This window comes from Saimiri boliviensis, chromosome 2 (assembly GCF_048565385.1).
Source record: "Saimiri boliviensis isolate mSaiBol1 chromosome 2, mSaiBol1.pri, whole genome shotgun sequence".
NCBI classification, from domain to species: domain Eukaryota; kingdom Metazoa; phylum Chordata; class Mammalia; order Primates; family Cebidae; genus Saimiri; species Saimiri boliviensis.
Window position 1 is genome coordinate 28,947,271 of NC_133450.1, and position 27,835 is coordinate 28,975,105.

General features: G+C 40.5%; 1 protein-coding gene across 3 annotated transcripts in view; it reads right to left on the reverse strand.

The window, feature by feature from the left end:
- The window catches only part of YLPM1 (YLP motif containing 1), an 84,076-nt gene extending 58,181 nt beyond the window's left edge, over positions 1-25,895 (reverse strand). For 2 of the 3 annotated variants that reach the window (XM_074392973.1, XM_010335290.3), the window contains exons 1-4: positions 24,849-25,894; positions 12,154-12,390; positions 10,266-10,445; positions 8,534-9,528 (exon numbers count right to left, since the gene is read on the reverse strand). In XM_074392973.1, the coding sequence (XP_074249074.1) occupies positions 8,534-9,528; positions 10,266-10,445; positions 12,154-12,390; positions 24,849-25,721 (2,285 nt within the window). In that variant the 5' untranslated portion in view covers positions 25,722-25,894. Of the gene's footprint in view, positions 1-8,533; positions 9,529-10,265; positions 10,446-12,153; positions 12,391-24,848 lie in introns of all 3 variants that reach the window. The other variant, XM_039468874.2, reaches the window with a different exon arrangement.
- Positions 25,896-27,835: the final 1,940 nt, after the last annotated feature.

A 27,835-nucleotide genomic window follows, 5' to 3' on the forward strand; every position in this document is an offset into this window, starting at 1 on the left:
CCTTTTGACATATAAAAACATGTACTTAAAATGTAGTAGAAACATTACATAAATTCACGAAATACAATCACATAAAAATGCATGCATTGTACACCGGTCAGATGAAACGAAAAATAAGCAAATATCTGGTTTTAAGTATTTACAAAGTATTTATTTGTATAGTTGTGTTATAAATCCCCTTTAAAAACCCTAAAACTAGGTATAAAAACCTTAGAATTAAGTATAAAGATTTCAAAATTTGATATAAAATTCCAAAACATAAGAACTTAAGAGGTATACAGAAATACAAATACCTTTAAAGAAAGTATTTTCTGTATTACATTATTTGCTGAAACATACTAAAATTAACAAACCATGGGAATTACAAGATACCAAATTCTGAAATTAAATTCCTTCCCTTTTTGTTTTCATGTGAAATAGCACCTGTTTCCTAATATGTACAACCAAGATTCTAAAATTAAAATTCCCAAAGATAAGTAATCACTATAAACAGGAACAATCATAACAAACTGAAATATGAAGAAAAACTATAGCGCTCACAGGCCCTTACTAATCCTAGTAAGACAGCTACAAGAAAGCTACAGAATTAAGAAGTCCACAATTCTAATCCTAAAACCAGTCATAAAGTAGTTTTGACTGACCAGAAGCTTTGATATTATAAAGATTTCAATTCTTCCTCTAAATGATCAATGAATTCTATGTAATGCTCATCAAAATTCCAACAGGTTTTTGAAAACTGACAAGCTGATTCTAATAATATGATAATCTAGAACAGGGGTCGGTAAACTATGGCCTATGGGCCAAATACAGTTAAAAGGGATTTTTTTTTTTACATTCATAAAGGTTTTTCTAAAACAAACAAACAAAGGCTGCACATGGTGGCTCATGCCTGTTAATCCCAACACTTTGGAAGGCCAAGGTAGGCAAATGGCTTGAGCCCAGGAGTTTGAGACCAGCCTGGACAACATAGGGAGACCCCTATCTCTACAAAAAATAAAACATAGCCAAACATGGTGGGACATGCCTGTAGTTCCAGCTACATGGGAGGCTGAGGTAGGAGGATTGCTTGAGCTCAGGAGGTCAAAGCTGTAGTCAGTTGTGATCCTGCCACTGCATTCCAGCCTGGGCAAGAGAGTAAGACTCTGTGTAAAGAAAATATTTTTAAATTTAAAAAAAAACAAAAATCAAAAAAAAACCAAACAAACAAAAAACAGAGAAAAGGAAGAAAGAAAAATATTTAACAAAACCTACAAATATTTACCATCTGGTCTTTATAGAAAGTGTGCCAGGCCAGGAGTGGTACACTTTGAGAAGCCAAGGCAGGCAGTTCACCTGAGGTCAGGAGTTCAAGACCAGCTCAACATGGTGAAACCCCATTTATACTAAAAAAATAAAAATTAGCCAGGCATGGTAGCACATGCCTGTAATCCCAGCTACTTGGGAGGCTGAGACAGGAGAATCGCTTGAACTCCAGAGGCAGTGGTTGCAATGAGCCGAGATCGTGCCACTGCAATCATGCCACTGCATTCCAGGCTGGGTGACAGTCAGAAACTGTCTCAAAAAAAAAAAAAAAAAAGAAAGAAAGCCTGCCAATCCCTTATTTAGAAGCACAGAACTGAAGGCCTACATGAATAGATAAATTTATTGTTACAAAAGCTACAGTAACTGAAAAAATGTGACACAAAAAATAAATTCGTTACAAAAGCTAAAGAAACTGAAAAAATATGACACTATTGCAAAGACAGACAAATAGACCATGAAAATGGAGAGTTCAGAAACAAATACATTTAAACAACGGATTTATGATGAAGTCACTATAAAGTAGCAGGGATGACTTCTTCAGTAAATGGTGTTGGGGTCAACTGGATAGTTATTTAGAAAATATAAACATTGATCCCCTACCTCGCAATATACATTAATCGAAAAATCAGTTTTATATGGATTATTGATTTAAAAATAAAAGGTTAAAAAAATAAAAGACAGAAGAAAAAGCAGAATAATAATATTTATAGCCTTGGGTTGTGGGTTTTTTTTTTTTTTTTTTTTTTTTGGAGACAGGATTTCTGTTGCCTAGAGCGGAATGCAGTGGCATTATCACAGCTTACCACAGCCTTGACCTCCCAGGCTCAAGCAATCCTTCCATCTCAACCTCACATGCCACCTCAACCTCACATGTAACTGGGACCACCGATGCATGTCACCAAGTCCGGCTAATTTTTTACTTTTTGTAGAGACAGGGTCTAACTATATTACCCAAGCTGATCTCAAACTCCTAAGCTCAAGCAATCCTCCTGCCTCAGCCTCTCAAAGGGCTGGAATTATAGAGGTTGGCCACCAGGCACAGTTGACAATATACTTCTAAGGACAGAAAAGAAATGTGGTACAGTCATCCACTTAGTTATTAAACGGGAAGGACCTTACCACATATTTTGTGGCAAGAACCTGGACCATGTCAGTTTGCTTTAAAGGAATATGTGACAGAATTATTTCATCTTTTAAGATTTCACCTTTAACATTTTTTCACTATCCCTTTATTTTATTTTTATTTTTGAGAAAAAGTCTCACTCCATCACCCAGGCTGGAGTGCAGTGGCACAGTTCTATAACCTCTGCCTCCCAGGTTCAAGCAATCCTCCTGCCTCAGCCTGCCAAGTAGCTGGGACTCCAGGTGTGCGTAACCATGCTCAGCTAATTTTTGTATTTTAAGTAGAGACAGGGTTTTGCCACGTTGGCCAGGCTAGTCTCAAACTCCTAACCTCAAGTAATCCACTCGCCTACGCCTCCCAAAGTGCTGGGATTACAGATGTGAGTCACCATGCCTGGTCCCGTTATTTTTAACTTCTGTAAATTATTTGTAAAATTACTTTAAACTTTAAAATAAAAAGGGTGAACTGGACCTAAATGGTAAATGGCAAAGACTATTTTTCTGGAATACTGAAATCAAACTGTCATACTGCAGTATTTGCTTGCTTTCTTTTTTTTTTTTTTGGAGACAGAGTCTCATTCTGTTGCTCTGTCCCCCAGGCTGGAATGCAATCTTGGCTCAGTGCCACCTCTACCTCTGTCAAGTGATTCTCATGCCTCAGCTTCCCGAGTAGCTGGGATTACAAGTATAGCACCACCATGCCTGACAAATTTTTGTATTTTTAGTAGAGACAAAGTTTCACCATGTTGGCCAGGCTGGTCTCCAACTCATGACCTCAAGTGATCTGCCTGTGTCGGCTTCCCAAAGTGCTGGAATTATAGGCATGGGCCACTGCGCCCAGCCTGTAGCGTTTACTTTCATATGCTCATTAAAATAAAAAGCGCTGCAGTGAGAAATCTGTAATACACACAATGGATAAAGAACTGTACAATAGGCCGGGCACGGTGGCTCAAGCCTGTAATCCCAGCAATTTGGGAGGCCGAGGCGGGTGGATCAAGAGGTCAAGAGATCGAGACCATCCTGGTCAACATGGTGAAACCCCGTCTCTATTAAAAATACAAAAAAGTAGCTGGGCATGGTGGCACGTGCCTGTAATCCGAGCTACTCAGGAAGCTGAGGCAGGAGAATTGCCTGAACCCAGGAGGCGGAGGTTGCGGTGAGCCAAGATCACGCCATTGCACTCCAGCCTGGGTAACAAGAGTGAAACTCCGTCTCAAAAAAAAAAAAAAAGAACTGTAGAATAAAGAACTCCTACAAAATCAGTAAGACATAAAAACCAGTCAAAAAAATGGAAAAAAGGCTTGAATCAGCATTTCATAAGACAGGAAATCCAAATTAACAATAATCAAATGAAAAGAAGTGAAACCTTGTTAGTCATCCGAGAAATGTAAATTAAATCCGTTATCATGATACCACTATACATCCACTAGGATTGCTAAACCTTAAAAGTTTAACAATACCAAGGTTGATAAGGATGCAACAACACTGAAACATTGCTGGTCAGAGTATAAGCTGAAACAACCACTTTGGAAAAATGTTTAACAATACTCATTAACACAGAACATGTATATGCTCTATATTCAAGAAATTCCAATCCTTAGTAGATATCTAAACAAAATTAAACACACACAAACACACATACATCTAAAGGGACACATACAGCATCAAAAGACACATAGCAGTACTTTTCATAATAACCAAAAAGCTTCAATGACCACTAATATTAAAATGGATAAACAGACTGTGGTATATTCATGCAATGAACAATTGTACAGGAATGAGAATAAATAAACTACTACTACACACAACATGGATGACTCTCATAATAACACAATGTGAAGTGAAAGACGCCCAACTCACAAGTACATACAATATTATTTCACTCACAGAAAGTGCAAAAATTGGCAAAACTAATCTATGGCTCAGTACAGCAGTTATCTTTGGGGTATTAGAAAATAACTGAGGGGAACAAGGGGAATTTCTTGGGCACTAGTAATTCCTATTTCTTGATCTAGTAGTGATATCATGTGTGTCTTTATTTTGTGAAAATTCACTAAGCTGTACATTTAAAATTGTGCACTTCTCTGTTATCTTTCAGTAAGTTTCATTATTTACGAAAAATAAAATGTTCTGGAAAACCAACATCCACTGATATGACAGTTCACCAGAGGAACAGTAGTCTTCTGGAAGACTGAATGAACCCAATGATACACATAGTGTCAAAATAGCTCCCCTAGATGCTCAACGATGTGACATGCTATTTACATGTAATGCAGTTTTGTCATGTGACTTTTTAGAACTCTTGTTATAAGAAAGCAGCCTAAATCTGGATTTTGCGAAAACTCAAAGCCATTTACAGTACTTTATTTTAATAGCATGTTACTGGTAAAGTTGTTTAGCTGTGTTCTAAATTCTTGTTTTTCTAACCAGCTTTGATTATTTTTTTTTTAAAGTGGCTTACCACATCAGTTATATATTGATAGCAAAATCTGAATTAGGAATAAAGGTAGTTTACAGGTGACTTTAATAGTATAGATTATTCTTATCTGTCCTGTTCACTCACTAACCAGCTTCCCACCAATTTTTTTTACCTAGTTACACAGGAGAAAAAGAACTATGTCTGGGTAACACTCCCAAACTATATAAGGGCTAAGCGAGCAAAAGAAACAGAGGGGTGACAGAAGTGGCAATGACATAAGCTAGTCTGGGGAAAGGTTTTCAAAACAAGGTGGACAATGCAAGCAGGATCTAATTTAAGGATTAAAAAGCCATCCTTATCAAAGCTGAAGATGAAAATGATGAAGAAAGATATCACATACCTAAAACAAGAAAATCATCCACCAAGATTTCAGCAGACTGAAATGATGGCGCAAACCTAACTAGAAAAAAAAAAATCTAAAGATAAATATAAAGTCTTAGAAAAAGAAACAAGAAAAACAAAAACAAAAAAACCAACCACAAAAGTTCAGGATAAGAGAGATTTGGCTTAAAAGTTAATGTGAAAAGATCTGGGAAGCTAAATTGATGTTAAGCTCAACAAGAGTCAACACTGTGAGTGCTGAAAAAAACAAACAAAAAAGCAATTTGTTAAGCTATGTAATATAAGCACACTATTTATAGTGAAGTTGGTACTAGGCCTATGCTCCTCTGCATCTGCAGTGTCCATTCTGAAGGAGACTAACAAACCAAAGGCCCTTCAAAGGACAGTGAGCAGTACAGCAGGAGGAAGTTAGAACCAGTGTTAAAACAAAAAGAATTTGAGTTGTGACTGGCAGAGCAGACTAGGTAAGGCAAGGTGAGGAAGACATAAGGGTAACAGTTTTTAAATAACTATAGTGACATGCTGTAGAAGAGGGATAGGATAATTCATTCTGTGTTGCTCCAGAGGCAAATCTAGAAATCAACAGATAACAGTTAAAGAATCACATTTGGGTTCAATGTAAAAAGCAAACTTTCTAGAATCAATACCTTATATGGCAGTGTTCCTTATCACAGTGCCAATGTTAAGCATATCACTGCTCATCACAAAAAGTACGATGGACTTAAAGTGGATCAGAAGTCCTTAGATTCTAATCCCATCTCAACCATTTACTAGCTATGTTATATGAGGCAATTTATTTACAACCTCTCTGAATCTCAGCTTTTCCTATGTATTTATTTACCTCCTGAGATCACTAAGAGGAATAAAAAAGATGGTATGTACAAGACCCACTGTGACAAACTGAAATGCAACACAAATGTGCACTGCTGTAGAGGAATATAATATTAGATAATTGCTAATATCCTCCAAGCATTGGATTATTAACTTTGGAAGTTATTTTCTTCTGAAGAAAAAACTTAAATTAGGTCCTAAATTCACACAGCCAAGATTTAGCAGGCAAAGAGAGAAAATATTAACATGACAGAAATCATGAGAGCAGAAAATGTATGTTTCATGAGGTGTTAAGAATGTACTTCTCTGATAGCAAATTAGTCACCAGATATAAACGGCAATACTCATTCCAGGAGATAAGTACAAATTCAAATCAAGATGACACACATGCCAAATAAATTAAAACTACAAACGTATCTGTAAGCACTGACAGTATGGGCTTGAATCATGGCAGTAAACAGTGCTTAAATAGTGCTTTTGCTTTGGGGACCCTCTGGACTCAATTGTACCTGGACTGGGGTTCTACTTACTCAGCTACGCGATCCTGACCGAGCAAGTTACCCAATCCTCTCAGTGCTAGTTTGTTAAGGGTAAATACAGAATAATCTGCATATTTCACAGGGTATTATGAAGACTCCCATGAGATAATAATGTGTGTTAAGTCTCTAGCAAGGCTTCTTGGTATACAGTAGAATTCATGCTAATTGCCCCTTTCTCTTAACTTTGATTATGGATGGAGTTTTGTGCCATACTGCTTTCAGAACTATAAGCTTGGGGGAAAAAAAGATATATTTTGTTTTCAAATGCTAAAATGAGGTTGAAAAAAATGATGATATAGATCCATTGATAATGAGATGGAAATCTAAGCAATACACAGATTGGTGGAAAATTAAGTCACAAAATAATCTACTCAGTATGATCCCATTTTTATAGCATATATTTTAAAAATGATTCTTTCCAGATGGTGGAATTAGGTGACTTTCACTTTTTTTCCCTGCACTTTTCTGTAATATTTGAATTTTGTATAAGGAGTATGCACTTCTAGTACAATTCCCAATTCAGAAAAAAACTGATTAAAGTATTTTTCTGATTGAGTGTGGTGGTTCACACCTGTAATCCCAGTACTTTGGGAGACCGAGGCAGGCAGAGAGGCCAAGGCAGAAAAATCGCTTGAGCTCAGAGGTTCAAGACCTGCATGGTCAACACAGGAAGATCCCCATCTCTACGAAGTATTTTTTAAAAATTGGCCAGATGCGGTGGCGCGCACCTCTGGTCCCAGCTACCCAGGAGGCTGAGATGAGAGGACTGCTTGAGCCCAGGAGGCTGAGGCTGCACTGAACCATAATTGCGTCAGTGCACACCGGTCTGAGTGAAAAAGCAAGACCCTGTCTCAAAAAATAATTATTATTTCCATAGAAAAGTTATCACTTAGGTCAACTTGGGGAGAAAAGTCTGTTTTTATAAACTTAGAAAAAATAAGTTTTTAAAAGGTAAAGAGAAAAAACTTACACACCATTATTATTTTCTTTCTAAATATGTGGTTCAGACAAAACAGAAGTAGGGCCAGGCACGGTGGCTCACGCCTGTAATCCCAGTACTTTGGGAGGCCGAGGTGGGTGGATCATGAGGTCAAGAGATTGAGACCTTCCTGGTCAACATGGTGAAACCCCGTCTCTACTAAAAATACAAAAAATTAGCTGGGCATTGTGGCGCGTGCCTGTAATCCCAGCTACTCAGGAGGCTGAGGCAGGAGAATTGCCTGAACCCAGGAGGCGGAGGTTGCGGTGAGCCGAGATCGCGCCATTGCACTCCAGCCTGGGTAACAAGAGTGAAACTCCGTCTCAAAAACAAAAACAAAAACAAAAAAACAGAAGTATCACCTTAACTGGAGAAAATATAAAGGATGTAAGTAAGCTCTATGGGGTCAGGAATTTTATGAGTTCTGTTACATTCACTGCTCTAAGCACAGCAGGAACTTAAATATTTGCTGAATGGATAAACGTCCTATTTACCTTACACTAAATTTCATTGCCTCAAGCCAGAAGAATATTGGCTTATTCATCTTTATCTCTAACAATTAACAAATTATCTAACAAATGGCAATTGCCAATTCAATTATTTGTCAAATAAATGAAAAAGCAAAAAAAGATAAGTTTAATAAATATTATTTCTGAAGCTAAGTCAATACAAAATGATAAGCATTATTCCACAATACTACATTCATTCTGTACTGTAATCTCTACATATAGGACAAAAGCAGAGACATCAAAGAAATGGGGGAAATGTTAACCTTTCCTAGATTACATATGTGATGTCTAACAAGCAGACAATATAAGTACAAAGACAGCATAAAAATTGTATAAATGAAGTTTTTAATATCATCATGAACTATACAACCTAAGTCAACAAAATAGCCAAACCAAAAAAAAAGAGAGAGGAAAAAAAAAGCAGGCCTACCTTGGGCCTCTTGGACTTTCCAAGTAACTACTTCTAGGAGGATCTGGAAGCAGGCCACCTGACCTCACTGGCATGTCCTTGACTGCAGTGACTGGCTGAGATGGGGCAGCTGAAGACTCCCCAAGTCCTTGATCAGATGAGAACGAACTGTATGGCAGAGTAGACTTGCTCAAAGGAGCTTTTGAATTCACTTGTTCTGATGGACCAACAGATGATTGCAATGGAGGATGGTAAGTTGTGGGTGGGGCGGAACCAAAAGACACAGGAGTAGGAAGCAGTGCTGGTCTAGGTTTCTCTGGAACTTGTGAGCTCTGTGAACTGGAGGCTGGTGGAACTGGGGCTGCTGTTAACTGAGGAGGTATCCCTTGTGGAACTCCAGGAGGAGGTATTCCCGGAGGAGGTGTGGCTGAAGACAATGGTGGAAGGGGCATGACAGGTGGAGGTGCTGTTGAAGAGAGAGATGGTGGGGGAAGAACTGGTGGTGGCCCTGCAGAAGAGAGGGAAGGTGGGGGGAGAACTGGTGGTGGCCCTGCAGAAGAGAGAGAGGGAGGCATCCCTGGTGGGGGGACAGAGGTTGGTAGAGAAGGTGGCATAACAGGAGGGGGCATGCCAGGTGGTGGCACTGTAGCAGGGAGGGCAGGGGGCATCACTGGTGGTGGCAATGATGGAGGCAACACAGGAGGGGGCATTGTAGGTAGAGGTGGAGGCATCTGAGAATATGGAACAAAAGGAGGTGGCATTGACATGTTCCCCATATACTGGTTCTTCATGTTCTGAAATGAATTGACTTTCTCCTGGAGATAACTCTGAGTGGCTTTCATATGTCCCTGCCATGTTTTCCACTGCTTCTCATACTCCTGCAGCTGATCTTTATGAGGATAGGAATGGAGTTGTTCCTCCCATAGCTGAAACTCTCGCTCCCATTCTTGGTAAAGATGTTGAAACTGTTGCTGCTGCATCTCATAATGCCGCAGCTGCACATCTACAGACATGGTCTACAAATAAAGGGATAAAAACTATTTCAAAACATTCATATAAAAGAATTAATCATAGGTTGAAATATTAATGAATCAAGGGCATTTGACGCTTTAGGAAATTAGAACACTAAAGACTTTGGAAGGCTAAGAATAAGCTTGTTAAGTTCTTTGAGTGAGGATCATTCTTCTTCCTTTGGCTTAGAAAACTTACCATAGAGTTGGAAAAACCAACCAAATACTAAAGCAAATATTTATCTTAGCAGTCAAGTTTTTAATATTAATATGGATAATTTCAAGAGCTTGAAAAATTATCTATTATTATAGATATACAGACACATTATACCTCAAAGATACAAGACAGGCAAGTATCTAAGTCACTTCATCTTTTATGGTATATTTGCTTAGGTTTTTTGTGATGGTTGTTTTTTGGTCTTTTTGCTTATCTGTTACTGTAGTAGTTTGTAAACAAAATACAGGTTAACGTGTAGCTAAATGGTAAACATCCCAGGCTCTTACCCTTAGCAATAGTAGGCTAACATCTGGCCTGGGTTGACATGATCAGGAAACTCTACTATAACCCACCCCCCCCCAATCCCCCAGGTAATGTAACTATTTGGGCACACCCCTCCTCCTTGGGAAACAACATTGTCAACAGTTGACATCTTTTCGTTTTTCACACTTAAATCTTTCAATAATAATAAATCCTTTCAATGTCTTAGGGTAACTTCCTATTTGTGGGCTATGGAAGCACTTGCCTGTATATGCGGTGGGGGCTGTATAATCTGCTGATACTGTTGTAGAATCTGCTGTAACTGAGTGTGCTTCTGCATTATTCCCTGATACTGGAAGCCAACTCGATGTTGCTGGTGCTGCTGCCAGTGTGCTGCTGCAGCCTGCAACTGCTTTAACCTGGCATCTTCTTCTGGGTCCTCAGACTAAAGATAAAAGAGGACACATTTTTAGGTAAGTCATAAAACAGCAACCAAAAATACATTAAAAAAAATATATCCCTACAACTCAGAAACATCCAATTGTCAAACACAGTATCTTTAGTTCTTTTTGGATTGAGAAAAGCCATTCTATCTTTAGATAAAACACAAAGCTCTATTTTTACTATTATGGCTACTAATAAAAAGGAGTTTATAAATTCCATAGTCTTCTCTGAAATAATAATCTTATTATTCCTAAATAGGACAACAACTTTTCCAGTAGAAAGTCGTCCCAGGCCAGACACCATGGCTCACACTTGTAATTCCAGAACTTTGGGAGGCTGAGACAGGCGGCTCACTTGAAGTCAGAAGTTCCAGACCAGCCTGGCCAAAATGGTGAAACCCTGTCTCTACTAAAAATACAAAAATTAGCTGGGCCTGGTGGCGGGCACCTGTAATCTCAGCTACTTGGGAGGCTAAAGCAGGAGAATCACTTGAACCTGGGAGGTGGAGTTTGCAGTAAGCCAAAATCGTGTCACCACACCGTACTCCAGCCTGGGTGACAGAGTGAGACTCCATCTCAAAAAAAAAAAAAAAAAAGGAAAGTGAGGGAGAGGAAGGGAGGAAAGGAGGAAAGGAGAAAAGAAGGAAGTCCCAGCTACTTGGGAGGCTGAGGCGGGAGAGGATCACTTGAGCCCAGGAGGCTGAGGCTACAGTGAGCTGAGTTCACACCACTGTACTTCAGCCTGGGCAACAGAGTGAGACCCTGTCTAAAACAAAAAACAAAAAAAAGAGAATCTTAAGTTACAGACCTTTTCACTCTGTGAGAAATCCCTTTCTTTTTCTGTCACTTTTCATCAATGAACTACAATATAATCATTACAGCTTGACAAAGCTTTCATGAGGCTCTTGGGAGAACAACGACCTTTGGACTAATACGAGAACCTCCCATGTGCCAGTCATTATGCCGAGTGACAAAGATAATCACATTTAATGCTTCAATACCTCTATGTGATAGCTACTATTGAATATACTGACTTTGAAGAGGAGTAAAATGAAGCACAAAATGGTTAACAAGTGGCAGTACCTGGACTATAGCCTGGGCAGCTTGACTCTAAAAGCTCAAGCCCTGTGCTGTCACTATGAATATATGCTGGTATCTCCCTTTAGTGCTTAGAGGCACTCAATTCAGAAAAGTATCCAATTCTTCACTCACTTAACCCAGGAAAAAAATTCCTTTTCTAAACTTGATACGACAGGCCAGGCACAGTGGCTCATGCCTGTAATCCCAGCACTTTGGGAGGCCGAAGCGAGCAGATCACTTGAGGTCAGGAGCTCAAAACCAGCCTGGCCAACATGGTAAAACCCTGTCTCTACTAAAAAATACAAAAATTAGCCAGTCATAGTGGTATGTGCCTATCATCCCAGCTACTCAGGAGGCTGAGGCAGGAGATTGCCTGAACTTGGGAGGCAGATGTTGCAGTAAGCCAAGATTGTGCCATTGCATTCCAGCCTGGGCAACAGAGCAAGACTCTTGTCTCAAAAAAATAAATAAATAAACCTGATACAACAGATATTTGATTTTTTCACAAATGCAATTTTATAGGTACTTAAAAAAACAAAAATATATATCCATTTATGATAAAAGTATACAAAAATGAATCAGGAAAAAAGCTAAATAATTTAATAAACACTAAACAGATTATATGGTTACCTGGGGTTCCTCAGGTGGGAGAGGAGGTGGCACTTCCTCGTTTGGAGGTGGCAATGGGGGCTCCTCAGAAGAAGGAGTTTCTGGAACTTGACTGGTGGCAGGTACTGAAGCTTCTTCTTTTACCGGCTCTGGTGTATCCTTTGCTACCACAGGACCCTTTTTGTGTCCTGGCAAATGAACTTTTGTCCTCTGCTGCAAACTAAGCAAGTGCTGTCGATACCAATACTGCTGCTGTTCCTACAACAGAAATGATTTTTAAGAATTTTAATTGACAATCATGTGTCTCTGCAACTTGGTGTTAACAGGGAGCTATCTTTTTGTTTGTTTTGAGACAGAGTTTTGCTCCTGTTGCCCAGGCTAGAGTGCAATGGTGTGATCTCAACTCAACGCAACCTCTGCCTCCTGGGTTTAAGTGATTCTCCTGCCTCAGCCTCCCAAGTAGCTGGGATTATAGGCATGTGCTACAACACCTGGCTAATTATGTATTTTTAGTAGAGATAGGGTTTCTCCATGTTGGTCAGACTGGTCTCGAACACTGACCTCAGGTGATCTGCCTGCCTTGGCCTCCCAAAGTTCTGGGATTACAGGTGTGAGCCACCGTGCCCAGCCGACAGGGAGCTATCTTTATGTCTGCATTCATGTGACTATATGTAAGAAAAGGCAAAGTTAGACTGAGAAAGGCAAATAAGATCTTAACAAGATCTTAAACACGGCTACAGAAAAATTTCAGTTTCTCCCCCAAATCTGTACATTTAAATTAAACCATATATTTTAATTCAACATGCTTCTGTGCTTTATTAAAACATGTGCTTTTGGAGGTGAGAGCCATCTTTTGGATAAATCCCTTCAGTATTCACAGCTACTTATTTTTAACCTGGCTTCAGTTGTTCAAATTTATTGACAGGAGTCTTATAATTAATGAATATAACCAAACAGTCCCACCTCTCTTCTCTGCCTTCTCTTTTTCTCCTCCAGTGCGCCTCCCTCTTTTCTTTCTTTTTTTTTTTTTTTTTTTTGGAGACTGCCTCTCGTTCTCTCACCCAGGATAGAGCCCAGTGGCCTGAACATGGCTCACTAAAACCTCAACTTCCCAGGCTCAAGTAATCCTCCTACCTCAGCCTCCTCAGCAGCAAGATTTGTAGGTGTGCACCATGACACCCAGCTAATATTTTTGTTTTATAGACACAAGGTCTTACTATGTTGCCCAGGCTGGTCTCAAACTCCTGGGCTCAAGCAATCCTCTCACCTCAGCCTCTCAAAGTGCTGGGATTACAAGTGTGAGCTACTATGCCCAGACTCCTTCCTCTTTTAAACACCTATTACAGCATTAGTCTACCCATACTCAGATGTACACACATATAAGAGAATATATTGTATTATTATTATTCGAGATGGAATCTTGCTCCATCACCTAGGCTGGAGTCAGAAGGCGCAATCTTGGCTCACTGCAACCTCTGCCTCCTGAGTTCAAGTGATTATCCTGACTCAGCCTCCCAAGTAGCTGGGATTACAGGCACCTGCCACCATGTCCAGCTAATTTTTGTATTTTTAGTAGAAATGGGGTTTCACTATATTGGCCAGGCTGGCCTTGAACTCATGACCTAAGGTGATCCACCCACCTTGGCCTCTCAGAGTGTTGGTATTACAGATGTGAGCCACCTCACCCAACCAATATACTGTGTTTTAAAATGCTTTCTTTTTGGGGTTTCACCATGTTGGCCAGGCTGGTCTTGAACTCCTGACCTCAAGTGATCCATCCACCTCAGCTTCCCAAAGTGCTAGGATTACAGGCATGAGCCATCGCGCCTGGCCGCTTTCTATTTATTTTTAAAGCCTTAGCTTTATCTTCCAAATTTTATTGTAATTTAATTTTCTAAAAGCTCAGTTTGTTCATTTTTAAAAATTATAACAATAACCTGAGTACGTGAAAAAATTAGAAAATACAGCCAATCCTCATTATTCTTGGATTCTGCATTTGCAACTTTGCCTACTTGCTAAAATTGTTCTTTTTCTTTGAGACAGGGTCATCTCCCTCTGTCACCCAGGCTAGAGTGCAGTGGTGCAATCTCAGCTCACTGCCACCTCTGACTTCTGTGCTCAAACAATCCTCCCGCTTCAACCTCCCAAGTAACTGGGACCACAGGTACATGCCACCATCAAACTAACTTGTATTTTTTGTAGAGACAGGGTTTCACCATGTTGCCCAGGCTGGTCTCAAACTCCTGGACTCAAGTGATCTGCCTTGGTCTCCCAAAGTGCTGGGATTATAGGCATGAGCCACCACGCCCGACCTAAAATTTATTTCTAAACCCAAAATCCATACTCAGTGAGCTTTCCCAGTCATTCACAAACATGTGGAGAGCAGTGAAAAACATGAGTTCCCTGATGTGTGCAATCCCAGCTGAGATGAGGTGCCTACCTTCTTGTTCTAGCTCTATACCATAAATAAATGCCCTTTTCAGTCTATTTAGTGCCACATTTTCCACACTTTGTGCTTTTTTGTTGATTTCACCATTTAAAATGACCCCTAAGCATAGAGCTGAAGTGTTGTCTACTGTCCCATGAGCAAGAAGGCTGTCATATGCCTCACAGAGAAAGTATCTGTCTTAGGTCAGCTTTGTTCAGGCAAGTGCTACAGTGCTGTTGGCCATGAGTACAATGTTGTTTTTTTGTTTGTTTGTTTTTGTTTTATAAGAAGACGGTGTTTCACCAGGATGGCCAGGCTGGTCTCAAACTCCTGACCTCAGGTGATCCACCTGCCTCGACCACCAAAACTGCTGGGATTACAAGCATGAGCCACTGCGCTGGGCCTGAGTACAATGTTAATAAATCAACAATATGTACTAAAGAAGGTGTCTTTAAACAGAAACACACATAAACAAGGCTATGAGTTCATCAGTTGATGAAAATGCGATGAGAGACTCAACAGGAACCTAACGCTTTATTTCCCCGAGGAGCACTGGTTCAGTATTCACTAATTCAGTGTCTGGGGTGATTTTATAGAACTTAAATATCTCAAATAAAGAAAACTGACTACACAGGTAAGTAATAACTAATTAATTAAAATCAATAAAAGAAATCTCACCACTTTGAAAAAAAACTACAGGAGTGTCATTATCCTAGTATTATATACTTTCCCATGGTTACAAGGTTGCATAAAGAAAACCAGAAGTTCTAACACTAAAATATTCACTGATGAATATTTAGGTTACATAAGGAAAACCAAAAGTTATCATAATACTAAAATATTCATTAATTAACTGCCCGTATACTTATACGATTAACAAAAGCATATGTTTCTACAACAATTGTAAGGATGGAGTATTTAAAGAAAGTGATGCTGGAGAACATTGGAACTTATTACTGGCAGCTGAGAATCTGAGAGAAGTGTTACCAGTTAACAACCAAACAGTACTGTACAGTAGAAACGACAAGAGAATGGCCTGAATACCAAAAGTTGAAGAGCAGTCCCTACAAAAACTGATAAATCTCTAAAACATTTTTTCAACATGTCAAAATATGAAATAAAAGGTATTCGAGATGAGATTTGGGTGGGGCTAAAAAAAATAAAAGGTGGTCTATAATGTCATACAATTTTCTCACAAAAATTATAGCAAAGAAATCCAATCTACACTTTATTCTTTATTCACTCTAAAACTTGGCTATCATTTCATTTATAACAATTCCATCAAATATAAAATTTGCTTATCCTTATCACTTTGAGCTTTGTTTTTCCAGATTGGATCCCAAACAAATGTTTTCTGTTTTACAATGATTTTTGGTTCCTGTGTTAAATGAATTCACTTTACTTGCCATTTTCTAATCCAATTATCTTTGAATAACTAGGATTTTCTACGTTGTTAATATTTTATAGTTTAACCTCCCCTAATTTTCTTTATGTCAACAGAAGCATTAAATATACATAATACATACCTTTTTCTCACCAAACATACTGATTTGTTACCTGCTTTTCAACTCAAAGAATGTAATTTTCTTAGGGGACAGCTGCCTTCCACTCTATTTATATCCTATCTGGTAGTCAAGCACAGTGCTAGAGCACACAGTAGGATGTCAATAAATGGTTATTGATCAACTAAAGCCTTCCCCTCTCGGTCATTCATTTCTACTACATGAAACTTGTTCCAATCTATTGGGAAGAATAAATTCCATCTCTATCTTGACGTCTGACCCATGATTGGATTTTTCGCTTTTAACTATCATACATATAGTCATCCACTCCCAGTATATAATTATACAGTATATATCACAGACAGATGGTCCCTGACTTAATGGTTCAATGTACAATTTTTCAACTTTATGATGGTGTGAAAGTGGTATGTATTCAGTGAAAACTATACCACAAATTTTGAATTTTGATCTTTTCACAGGCTCAAATATTCGGTATTATACTCTCTTGTGATGCTGGAGAGCAGCAGCGAGCCTCAGCTCCTGGTCAGTCATGCATCATGAGGGCAAACGACCAATACTCAGCCGGGTGCAATGGCTCACGCCTGTAATCCCAGCACTTTAAGAGGCCAAGGCGGATCACCTGAGGTCAGGAGTTCAGGACCCGCCTTGCCAACATGGTGAAAACCTGTCTCTACAAAAATATTTTAAAAATTAGCTGGGCATGTTGGCGGGTGCCTATAATCCTAGCTACTTGGGAGGCTGAGAGGGGAGAATCGCTTGAACCCAGGAGGTGGAGGTTGCAGTGAGCCAAGATCGCACCACTGCACTCTAGCCTAAGTGACAGATCAAGACTCCATGTCAAAACAAAACAAAACAAAAAACAAAAACAAAAACAATGAATGCTCTACTGTGTACTGTGTGGCCAGATGACTTTGCCTAACGGTAGGCTAATGTAAGCTTTCTGAGCACATTTAATAGCTAGGCTAAGCTATGGTATTCAGTAAGTTAGGTGTATTAAATGTTCAACTTATATTATCCTCAACTTACAATGGGTTTATTGGAATGTAACCCCACTATAAGTTCAAGAGTGTCTGTACTTTCAGCATTCAACGTAAAAAACAAGCACACTGACCATGAAAGTCAATAATAATGTAGTATTAAACCACTTTCTTCCATTATTTTAATACTGAAAACATGAACACTTAGCCTTCAGCTTTAAAAAAATTAATGAACTCATTATTTTTTCAGGTAGAAATTAAAAGTTTCCTTTTTTAAAATTGCTTTGAAAACATGATTAAAAGACACAAAGATGCAAACTATCTTTCACAAATTAGGCCAATGCTACAGATATGAAAACTGTACAGGTCTAGATTCTTTAGCAGCCTCTGCTTTATCACCTATTCTCATGCTTTGTCTTAGATCCAGACCAGGGTTAAGAACGTGTTAAGGGCTGAAGTACTTGTTGTTCACTGATGGTATGCCTTGCAGGTCAATTTCTATTTAATATGAACCCTGTAAGTAGTAACCAGATCTAATTCACTCCTAGGATAAGCTTCAGCACATTTTTGAAGCTCTACAAATAAATAATAATGATATCACTCACAAACGTCCTCGGGACCCTAAGAGAAGGGTGATTATCTCTATTTTAGAAAGAAAAAAATGTGCCTGAACTTGCTGATGACACCAGTTCTTCTGAATGTTCCATTATATCAGATAACTCCATTGAATATGGGATATGGTTTCATAGGTAGAGGGAAATCATAGTATAGGTCACATTTAAACCAAGATTGAATGAAGGGATTTGAAACATAAAGAATGTAAAACTATTTGTCACAAATATTGTTACTAAGAAAGATGCGGCTGAGGCAAGACTATCACTTGAGCCCAGGAATTCAGAGCAGCCTGGGCAACATGGCAAGAACCCATCTCTATGGGCAAAAAAAAAAAAAAAAAAAAAAGGAAGATGTTGATTGTAATTTACTCAGGAAGCATTACTGACCATTTGCTACTAGTATAGTAATGAACTAGCTACTAAATGATTTTCCAAGTGGAGAAATATAAAGGAGGTGAGTGTTTGTGTATAATGTTTTAAAGACTAATTTAGGAAGATTACCTTCCCTATCTAGGTTATTACAAATGTCTGTAAGACAATGTTCTATGTCTTATATCCTAAAGCAGGGGGCAGGGAGGACACCTACTAAAATAATGAACTGGATTTCCATTCTAGAAATTTATTTAAAATGGCTTCTTTTAAATATTTTCAAGACTCACATTCTACTGTAGGAGTCAGGGTCACCAGATAAGCTTAGTCCCCATCTTTTTTTTTTTAAATGCTCATTTACTTCATCTATTCCTCCAGCTCCTTCCCTCATTCTCTCTCTCCTCCAGTCAAACTTCTTGAAAGAGTTGTCTATACTCACCATCCCCATTTCCTCACCTTCCATCACTCCTCAAATCAATGCAATATGGCTTCAGTCACTATGAAACTCCTCCTGCCAAGGTCAACAATAATCTACATGTCAGTAGGTGCAAAAGATAACTCACAGTCTTTATCTTGCTTGACCTCTCGGCAGTTCTTGACAGAGCTGACAACTCCCTCCTCCTAGAGTCTGTTCCTTCACTTTTCTGGCATTAAAAGTAATAACAAAAATGTTAATTGCATATTAGGTTGATGCAATTACTTTTGCATCAACCTAATATGAATACCTATTTGGCCTTTCTTTCACTGGTTCCCTTAGATACTGCTATTCTGTGGAGCTGGACTTAATGTTCTTTAACCTCTGTTCTTACTCTACACACATTCCTTGAGAGGCTTCATTCATTTCTGTGTCTTCAAATACCATTTTTGTGCTGAGGACTTATAAATCTATGTCTTCCAGATCTTACATCTAGACTCTAGAGCTATATCTAACTTCCAACTGGACATCTCCATTTGTAACCTATGCTTCAAGAACCCCAAACTCAGTATGTCTGAAACCTAACTCATCATTTTCCCCTCACCCCCAGAAATGTTCTTCCTCCTCCTCCTTTAGGTTTTTCTGTTTCAGTAAATTTGATGATCATCCACCCTGTAGCCCATCCTAGAAACCTAAGATCATCCTTGATGCCTCCCTCTCCATTACTACCAAATCTCAAAGTGGATTCTAGCAGCTAAATATCTCTCTAGTTTTCCCACTTCTCTCCATCTCCACTAACACTATCAAGTACAAACCACTATTATCTCTTGCCTGGACTACCTCAGTAACTATTCTCTTTAAATCACTCTTGCTTCTTTTCATTCTACTCTCTACACTGCAAGCAGAGTGAGCTTTCAAAAATGCCAATCTGTCACATTCACCTACATAAAAATTGTCAATGGCTTCCTACTGCCATTAGAATAAAGTCCTTACAGGCCTTCCCTGATCTAGTTCATGCCTACCATTCTCACCCTAAACTTTCAGTGAGCCCTATTGAACTTACTTAGTTCTTTGTACTCTAACTTCTAGTTAATTGATTAATTTCTACTTTTTTTTTTTTTTTCCGTAACTGAGATGGAGCCTCACTCCATCACCCAGGCTAGAGTGCAGTGGCTTGACCTTGGCTAACTGCGACCTCCACTTCCTGGGTTCAAGTAATCCTCTTGCCTCAGCCTCCCAAGTAGCTGAGATTAAAAGCATATGCCACCACACCCAGCTAATTTTTTGTATTTTTAGGAGAGACAGGATTTCACCATGTTGGTCAGGCTGGTCTTGAACTTCTGACCTCAAGTGATCTGCCTGCCTCTGCCTCCCAAAGTGCTGAGATTATAAGCGTGAGCCACTATACTTGGCCTAGTTTTTTTTTTTTAAGTCTCACTCTGTTGCCGAGGCTGGAGTGCAGTGGCACAAGAACTCCTGGGCTTAAATGATCCTCCCACCTCAGCCACCCCCAAGTAGCTGGAACTACAGGCACTGGCTAGTTTTAAAAATTTTTTGTAGAGGAGGTGTCTCACTTTATTGCCCAGGCTGGCCTTGAACTTCTGGCCTCAAATGATCCCAAGGAGCTGGGATTACATGTGGGAGCACCCAGTCCTCCTACCGATTCTTTAGATTTCACTTATATATTACTTTACAAAGGGAGCCCTCTTTAATTAGGTTAGAGCTCCTAGCTATATTCAATTATTTAAAACACATTTGTTCTCTACCTCCTATGTGCTAGACCCCTCTGCATGGCACTGTGAATACTGTGGTAACTTAAAAGAAGAAAAAAACCAACTCGCCTTTGCCAGTTCCTTGGAGAATCATCTATCACCCTGCAGTTCTCCTTTTAATTACTTATTAAATGTCTTTCCCCTCCCCCACAACTGGAACAAGAAGTCAATGAGGGCAGATACCATATCTATCTTGTTCACCATTTCATCTCCAGTATTAAGCATAGTACTCATGGCACCTGGCACATAGTTGCTAGTCAATAAATACTTAAACATTAAATAAATAACACCTCTAAAAACTAATCAAAGCCAACAGCTTTAAATAAATCAGTCAGTCCCTTAAACACATAGAAAAATTAATTCTTCAAAAAGACACATTCTGGCTGGGCACATGGCTCACGCCTGTAATCCCAGCACTTTGGGAGGCCAAAGCAGGTGGATCACTTGAGGTCAGGAGTTTGCGACCAGCCTGGCCAACATGGTGAAACTCCATCTGCTAAAAATACAAGAATCAGCTAGGCATGGTGGTGTGCACCTGTAATCCCATATACTTGGGAGGCTGAGGCAGGAGAATTGCTTGAACCCAGGAGGTTGCAGTGAGCCAAGATTTCACCAGTGCACTCCAGCAACAGAGCGAGACTCACTCTCTTAAAAAATAAAAAAATTTAAAAAAAGACACATTCCATTATATCATCAACACTTCACCCGAAAAACTAGAAAATAAATGGAAGAATATCAGGTATTTATCTTGTCCTTCCTATACCAACTATATTTTCGATCAAATACCTGTGGCAGAAGTTTTTCTTTACAGAATTCTATATAGTAAATGTGGACGAAATGGCAGAAAAAAAAAATCACCAGATTGCAGCCTCTCTCTAATTAAATAATTTACTTAGCCAAAGACCTTCAATGGATGAACCAGTAGACTGAAACATTAGATGCAAGACTGACAGAAAGTTTTATGGTAGTGGGACTAATGGCATTACTAACCGTGGGACAATCAGGCACTGGGTGCCTCATGATGGAATGCAACACTTACCAAAAGAAAGCTGAACTTAAATGAAGATTCCAGAGTTAACTTCTAATTAAAAAAAAAAAAAAAAAAAACCACGGAAGACAGAAGAACAAGTCAAATGACACCGTGAAAAAACAGATAATACAGAATGTCAGAGATTCCACAGGACAACTGACACAGATTTTTCATCAAGTTCAATGGCACGAGGTAGAAAGATAAAATAGGAGGGAATGGCCTAGGTCAGGGGTTCTCAACTGAGGGCAATTTTGTCGTAGGGGATATTTGGCAATATGTGGAAACATTTTTGGTTGTTGGACTGGGGACTGCCACTGGCATCTAATAGGTAGAGGTTAGGGATGCTGCTAAACATCCTACAATGCTTAGGACAAGCCCCTCTACAACAAAGAATTCACCCTGCCCAAAGTGTCCATAGTGCTGAAGCTGAGAAACCCTTACCTATACCAAGAGTTTTTTCAGTATTCTGTTTGGAGTTTGATTTGAACACGCCACCAAAACATTGTTTGGGAAAAGACTGTGAGGACAGAAAACAACAACACTGTCAAGTCAATTTGGGGTATTTTAACATGGATGGTATCAAATAATAATAATAATTATTATTATTATTTTTTTTTTTGAGACGGAGTTTCGCTCTTGTTACCCAGGCTGGAGTGCAATGGCGCGATCTCGGCTCACCGCAACCTCCGCCTCCTGGGCTCAGGCAATTCTCCTGCCTCAGCCTCCTGAGTAGCTGGGATTACAGGCACGCGCCACCACGCCCAGCTAATTTTTTTGTATTTTTAGTAGAGACGGGGTTTCACCATGTTGACCAGGATGGTCTCAATCTCTCGACCTCGTGATCCACCCGCCTCGGCCTCCCAAAGTGCTGGGATTACAGGCTTGAGCCACCGTGCCTGGCCTCAAATAATTATTTTTAATTTCATTAGTATGATGAAAGAATAAAGGAGATCTGAATTCATCAGCTATTAGATGATACCAAGAAACTTAACTTTGTTAGGTGTTAACAATGTGTTTCTCTAAGAAAAGGCCTTTTTTTTGTTTTTTGGTTTTTAGAGGTACTTGACTAAGAATGTAGGGATAAAATGACATAAGACCTAAGATTTGCTTTAAAATATTTCAGCAGCAACCAGGTATGGTGGTTCATGCCCGTAATCCCAGCACTTTGGGAGGTCAAGGCAGTGGACTGTTTGAGCTCAGGAGTTCAAGACCAGCCTGGGCAACATGGCAAAACCTCATCTCTACCCAAAAAAAAAAAAAAAAAAAAAATTAACTGGACATGGCGGCATGCACCTATAGTCCCAGCTACCTGGGATGGCTTGAGCCTGGGGAGGCAGAGGTTGCAGTGAACCGAGACTATGCCACTACACTCCAGCCTGGGTGACAGACAGAGCAAGACCCTGTCTCTGTCTCTCTTCATATTACAAACACACACACACACACACACAAGACCTAGGTGAAGTAAACATGGCGAAATCTTGTTAACTGTTGAATTTGAATGATGGGTATATTTGGGAAACCATACTGTTTTCTCTATTTTGTGTATTTTTAAAATTTTTCACCATAAGAAATTTTGAATGACACATTCCAAAAACAAAATATGAATCAAAGAATACTCAATATGTAGAAGGATTGTCAGAGACTGGCACTGGCATGAAGAAATATTTATCATCTAATAAACCAACATATCCTAAGTCCAGAACATGACAACCCTCATATTTTATTCAACAAATCTTTGTGGAGAGCCTACAATTTGCAAGGCACTGTCCTAGGTGCTACAGGGATAAAAGATAACCAAGATAATTCCTGTCTGCAAGGGACTTAAAATCTGAAGAACAACCAAACCAGATGGGTGAGCGCAAGCAGAGCTTCCTGGAAACCTTGATATTTAAGGTATGTCTTGAAAGCAATACAACTCCAAGGGGAAACAGAGGGTTGAAGAAGGGATGAATTCTAGAAAGAGGTAAAGCCACGGGCTGAAAGGCTCTTCTTGATCTGGCCTACGTGCACCACAAGCCTCATCTTCCACCACTCTTTCTCTCACCAAAGAATTGCAGGCACTGAACATTCAAGACACTGAGTTCATTACAGACAAGGGTACAAAGGCAGAAAAGTAAAAGCACTGTTCATGGTAAGGCCTGGTCTGACACACACACTCCTCCCAAAAAAAGTCAAAAATACAATAAATTTGTCTCTCTGTAAGGTCAGGAAAACAGTCTAGTAGACAGGAGAATATAAATGTCCTATTTTGGCTCAGACTAACTCTGAGAATGTTTGACAACAAAAGCACTAAATACTTCAGAGTGGGGTGGGAAAGGGGACAGAAATTCTGTCTATAATAGAGCAATCTGGGGAAAATAAACTGGTCAGATGGTACAAATTTGATGTAAGGCAACAGAATCACTATTATACTACTTTGCTGCGGCATCCCAAGTGTTTTCTCCAGAAGATGTGCCAAGCATCATTTCTTAAAACAACTTGCTTCTGTTCTTAATTTCTAATGCCAAACCACCATAAAATTACAATACTGCATCCCTATCTTTTGGAAATGTTTTATAGGTAAATCTGAGCGTTTATATTACAAGATTCTCTTTTTCTTCCTTACGAATCTAAAGTAAATTAGTAATTGCTAAAAGTGTCTACTTTAGGAAATCATAACAACTGATTTATTCTGCTTTAGTTTGACCTTCCCGCTCTCAAAGGAGAATTCATTTATTACTGACACCCTGTCAATCCTTGTCTGTTCTGTGGGACTCATCATTCCGAACAGAAATTTAGAAGAATAGCTGGTTCTCCCACGAAAAGATATCACCAAACTTTTTTTCATGTTGGCCAAATTCCAAGGCTGTTTCTTTGGACTGAATGGTAATGACAATGAAATGCAGAAAATTGCTCATATCTTAAAACTATCTTTAAATAATATGAGAAAAGGATGTACGGGTCAATTCCTAAAATGAATCACCTGAACCCCAAAAGGATCTAGGGATCCTCTGGGGAGTCTGGAAACTCACCTATGTATTGTATATGTACCTGTAAGCATAATTAGGCTGCTCTTGGTAAGCCAAGATTTCCATCTCTCGTTTTCTGAAAACCACTTAATTCAGGAAGCTGACAGCTATCCCTGGCCCCTAAATAGTATTTTTAAAAGAAGCTAACTGGTCGTAAGGTTTACAAACATTCAAGTGTCAGCCCTTTGGAGAAGCTGCCTTTTCATGCTTTCTCTGAAATGAAAATTTTAGTTTAAAATACAATTTAAAACAAGACCCTCTGCAACAAAATCTATTTGCAACAGCAACAAAATCCAAGAGGATGGTCAAAGAAACCACTGAGAAGTAACTTTTGAGTCATGCCACCACTGTATGTGATCTATACACAACTACAAACGCTGTTTTTTTTTTTTTTTTTTAGTAATCCACATTTAGCTAATTAAAAAGCTGAGCTGTCAGCCCTCTGACTCTTATGGAATCCTTTGGAGTGTTAGCTAGTCATTGTGTGTTGGAATTAGACTAAGCACTGGTTAAAGCCCTGAGGCCTGCTCACTCAGGGCCCTCTAGGTGAAAGATGCGGCTCAAGCAGATGCTTTCTTACCTGTGGAGTCATCGTAGAGGGATCTGGCTCAGGCGCGGCTTGCTGCTGTTCAGCACTCTTGTTTTTGGCCCCACTCTCCAAAGGCTCTTGCTGGACAGTTGTCTTATTTCCAGAGGGGGCGGACGGTGGTGGTGGAGCTAGTAGTTGGGATTTAGAATGACTCTGGGAGGGGCGGGAAGGAGATGCTTGAGAAGAGGGCAAGTAGGACTGGGAATGGCTCAAATAGGATTGCGAGGAAGACGAGGATGATGAATAAGAAGGGGTGGGCGGCAGGTAGGATTGGGAAGGTGGGGACTGGGAAGGGGACGGCTGAGCAGGAGGCATGTAGGGCTGAGATGAGGACGGGGGGTAATAAGAGGGTGGCGGCTGAGGTGGGGGCATGTAAGACTGAGATGGGGGCATATAGGACCCGGGCGGCACAGGGGGAGATTCAGGGGGGGATTCCAGCTCCATTGGAACCAAACCAGGAGGCCCGTCTCGTTGATGGTGGAGCATCTGGTGTTTGTACTGCTGCTGCTTCTGATAGCTGAGGGCCGGCCCAGGTGGCGGGGGCATCGGTGGCGGCGGCGGCTGCCAGTCTCCGTAGCCGCCCCCCGGCATCACCGGCGGGGGCGGCAGGGGGGGCGGAGGAAGGTGGTGGGGCTGAAGCACGCACTGCATTTGCTTCTGATGCATCTGCTGCAGCTGCTGGAGCTGCGCCAAGTGCTGTTCGCGGAAGCTCATAAAGCCCGAGGAGGAGGGGGCCGCGGGAGTCGTCGAGCTCGAGTACCCCGGCCCCGGCGAGGCCTCAGGAAGCGCCACCGGCGGCGGCGGTGGGACCGGCGGCGGCGGATAGTGGCTGCTCCCGCCATACCGGCCCCAGTTCGGGTACATATCGAAAAAGAAGGCGCAGGGCTCGTCCTGGCGCCGTTACTCGTCGCAACCGACCTCCAGGAGCCGCGGCGACGACGGCGACAGCCGGAACTCGCGGCGCCTACAGGCCCCGGAGCGTGTAAACGGAGCGCGCCAGTGCGCCGGCGCTCCCGAGGTGGGCCCGCGACCGGGAAGGCGGGGACGCGACTTGGGTGACTACGCCTGCGCAGTAACCACCGAGACGAGAACAAAGGCGAGATAGAGCAGCCCTTTGCTTGGCGACGCGAGGTTGCCATCTTCCTTTGGGTGCAGATAATGTAGGCGCGAGTAGAATGTTCTCATAGAACGAAAAAACCATAGAGTCTCACAGCCGAAAGGGGTGGTAGAGGTCCTGTCGCTCCACGGGTTCATTTTGAATGAAAAAAAAAAAAAAAAAAAAAAGGTTCCATTCACAATAGCAACAATCCCAACAACAACAAAAACATAAAGCAACTAGGAAAAACTCTAATGAGAAAGATGTGGGACTTTATGCAGAAAACTACAGAGTCATAAAGAATCATATCTGAGTCGGATGAAATTAGACTTGAAATAATGGGGAGGCTTACCATGATCCTGAGTGAAAAGAAGAAAAATGGTACAGTTTCTCCCAAATTAAATGATAGACCTAACTCAAGTCTACCCAAAAATTCCACTGAGAACAAAGCTGTGAAGAATGAAAAGGTATTTTCAAGGTGAAGTGTAAGATTACACCAATTCCTTCAGACATATAATAAATAATATCCGTAGGAATTGTAAAAGGGGAGAAATGGAATTTTTTGGACTATCTCAACACATATAAATCTTTGTCTCAGAGCTAAAACAGAGAGAGCAAAAACCAGATACAAAGGTGGTCTAAAGACAACCTGGAAGACAATCTTCCAAAAACTCTCAACATAATCCCAAACAAACTCTTTCTTTAGCTTGAGTGAATCACTAAAAAGCAAAGCTAATACACTGAGTTCGTTGGGTGAGGTGGGAGGGGGAGACCTGTGAGCATATTAAGTGTGCCAGTGCGTAACTTGAGGACCATGCAAAGATTTGACCTTTCTTCCATCTTAGCAACCCAGATAGATCTTCACCTCTCTCAGGAGGTGAATATGAGTGGAAAGTGAAGCAGCAAGGCATCCTTCAGAAGGAAGAGCTTCTGTTTTCAAATAGAAATTTAGTTATGTTTCTTTTAACTTTTTATTGAACTATAACAAATATACAGAAGATTACGTGTCAAAAGACAAAATTACAACAAATTTAGTTTAAAGATCTTTATTGGCTTTTACCTACTATTCTAGAATCAGGCAACATGGCGTTCTATAAAGTAGAACTAGTGATCCAATGAGCAGAACCAGCAGGATGATTTCACAGACAGAAAAGAAAAGCAGAGGCTGGGTGCCATGGCTCATGCCTGTAATCCCAACACTTTGGGAGGCTGAGGCAGGTGGATCACGACGTCAGGAGATTGAGACCAGCCTGGCCAACATGGTGAAACCCCATCTCTGCTAAAAATACAAAAATTAGCCATGCGTGTAGTCCCAGCTCCACGGGAGGCTGAGGCAGGAGAATTGCTTGAACCGGAGAGGTGGAGGTTGCAGTGAGCCGAGACTGCCCCACTGCACTATAGCCTGGGGGACCAAGCAAGACCCTGTCTCAAAAAAGAAAGAGAGAGAAGGAAGGGAGGAAGGAAGGCAGGCAGGCAGGCAGGCAGGCAGGCAAGCAAAGCAGAAACAGAAAACTAAAAGTGGATTGGATGTTTCAAAGTTTCTTATAAGGTTAAAGCAGAGAGGACTTCTTTATCATGCTGGCTAAAAATGGACTATTTGCACGCTAGGCTATTAGTTCTCTTTCCTGGTTTCTTGAATGATCAGATAAAGATTTTAATTTTGGGCCTGGCACAGTGGCTCATGCCTGTAATCTCAGCATTTTGGGAGGCTGAGGCGGGCAGATTACGAGGTCAAGAGATAGAGACTATCCTGGCCAACATGGTGAAACCCCGTCTCTACTAAATGTACAAAAAATTAGCTGGGCCTGGTGGTATGCGCCTGTAGTCCCAGCTACTCCGGAGGCTGAGGCAGGAGAATCACTTGAACCCGGGAGGTGGAAGT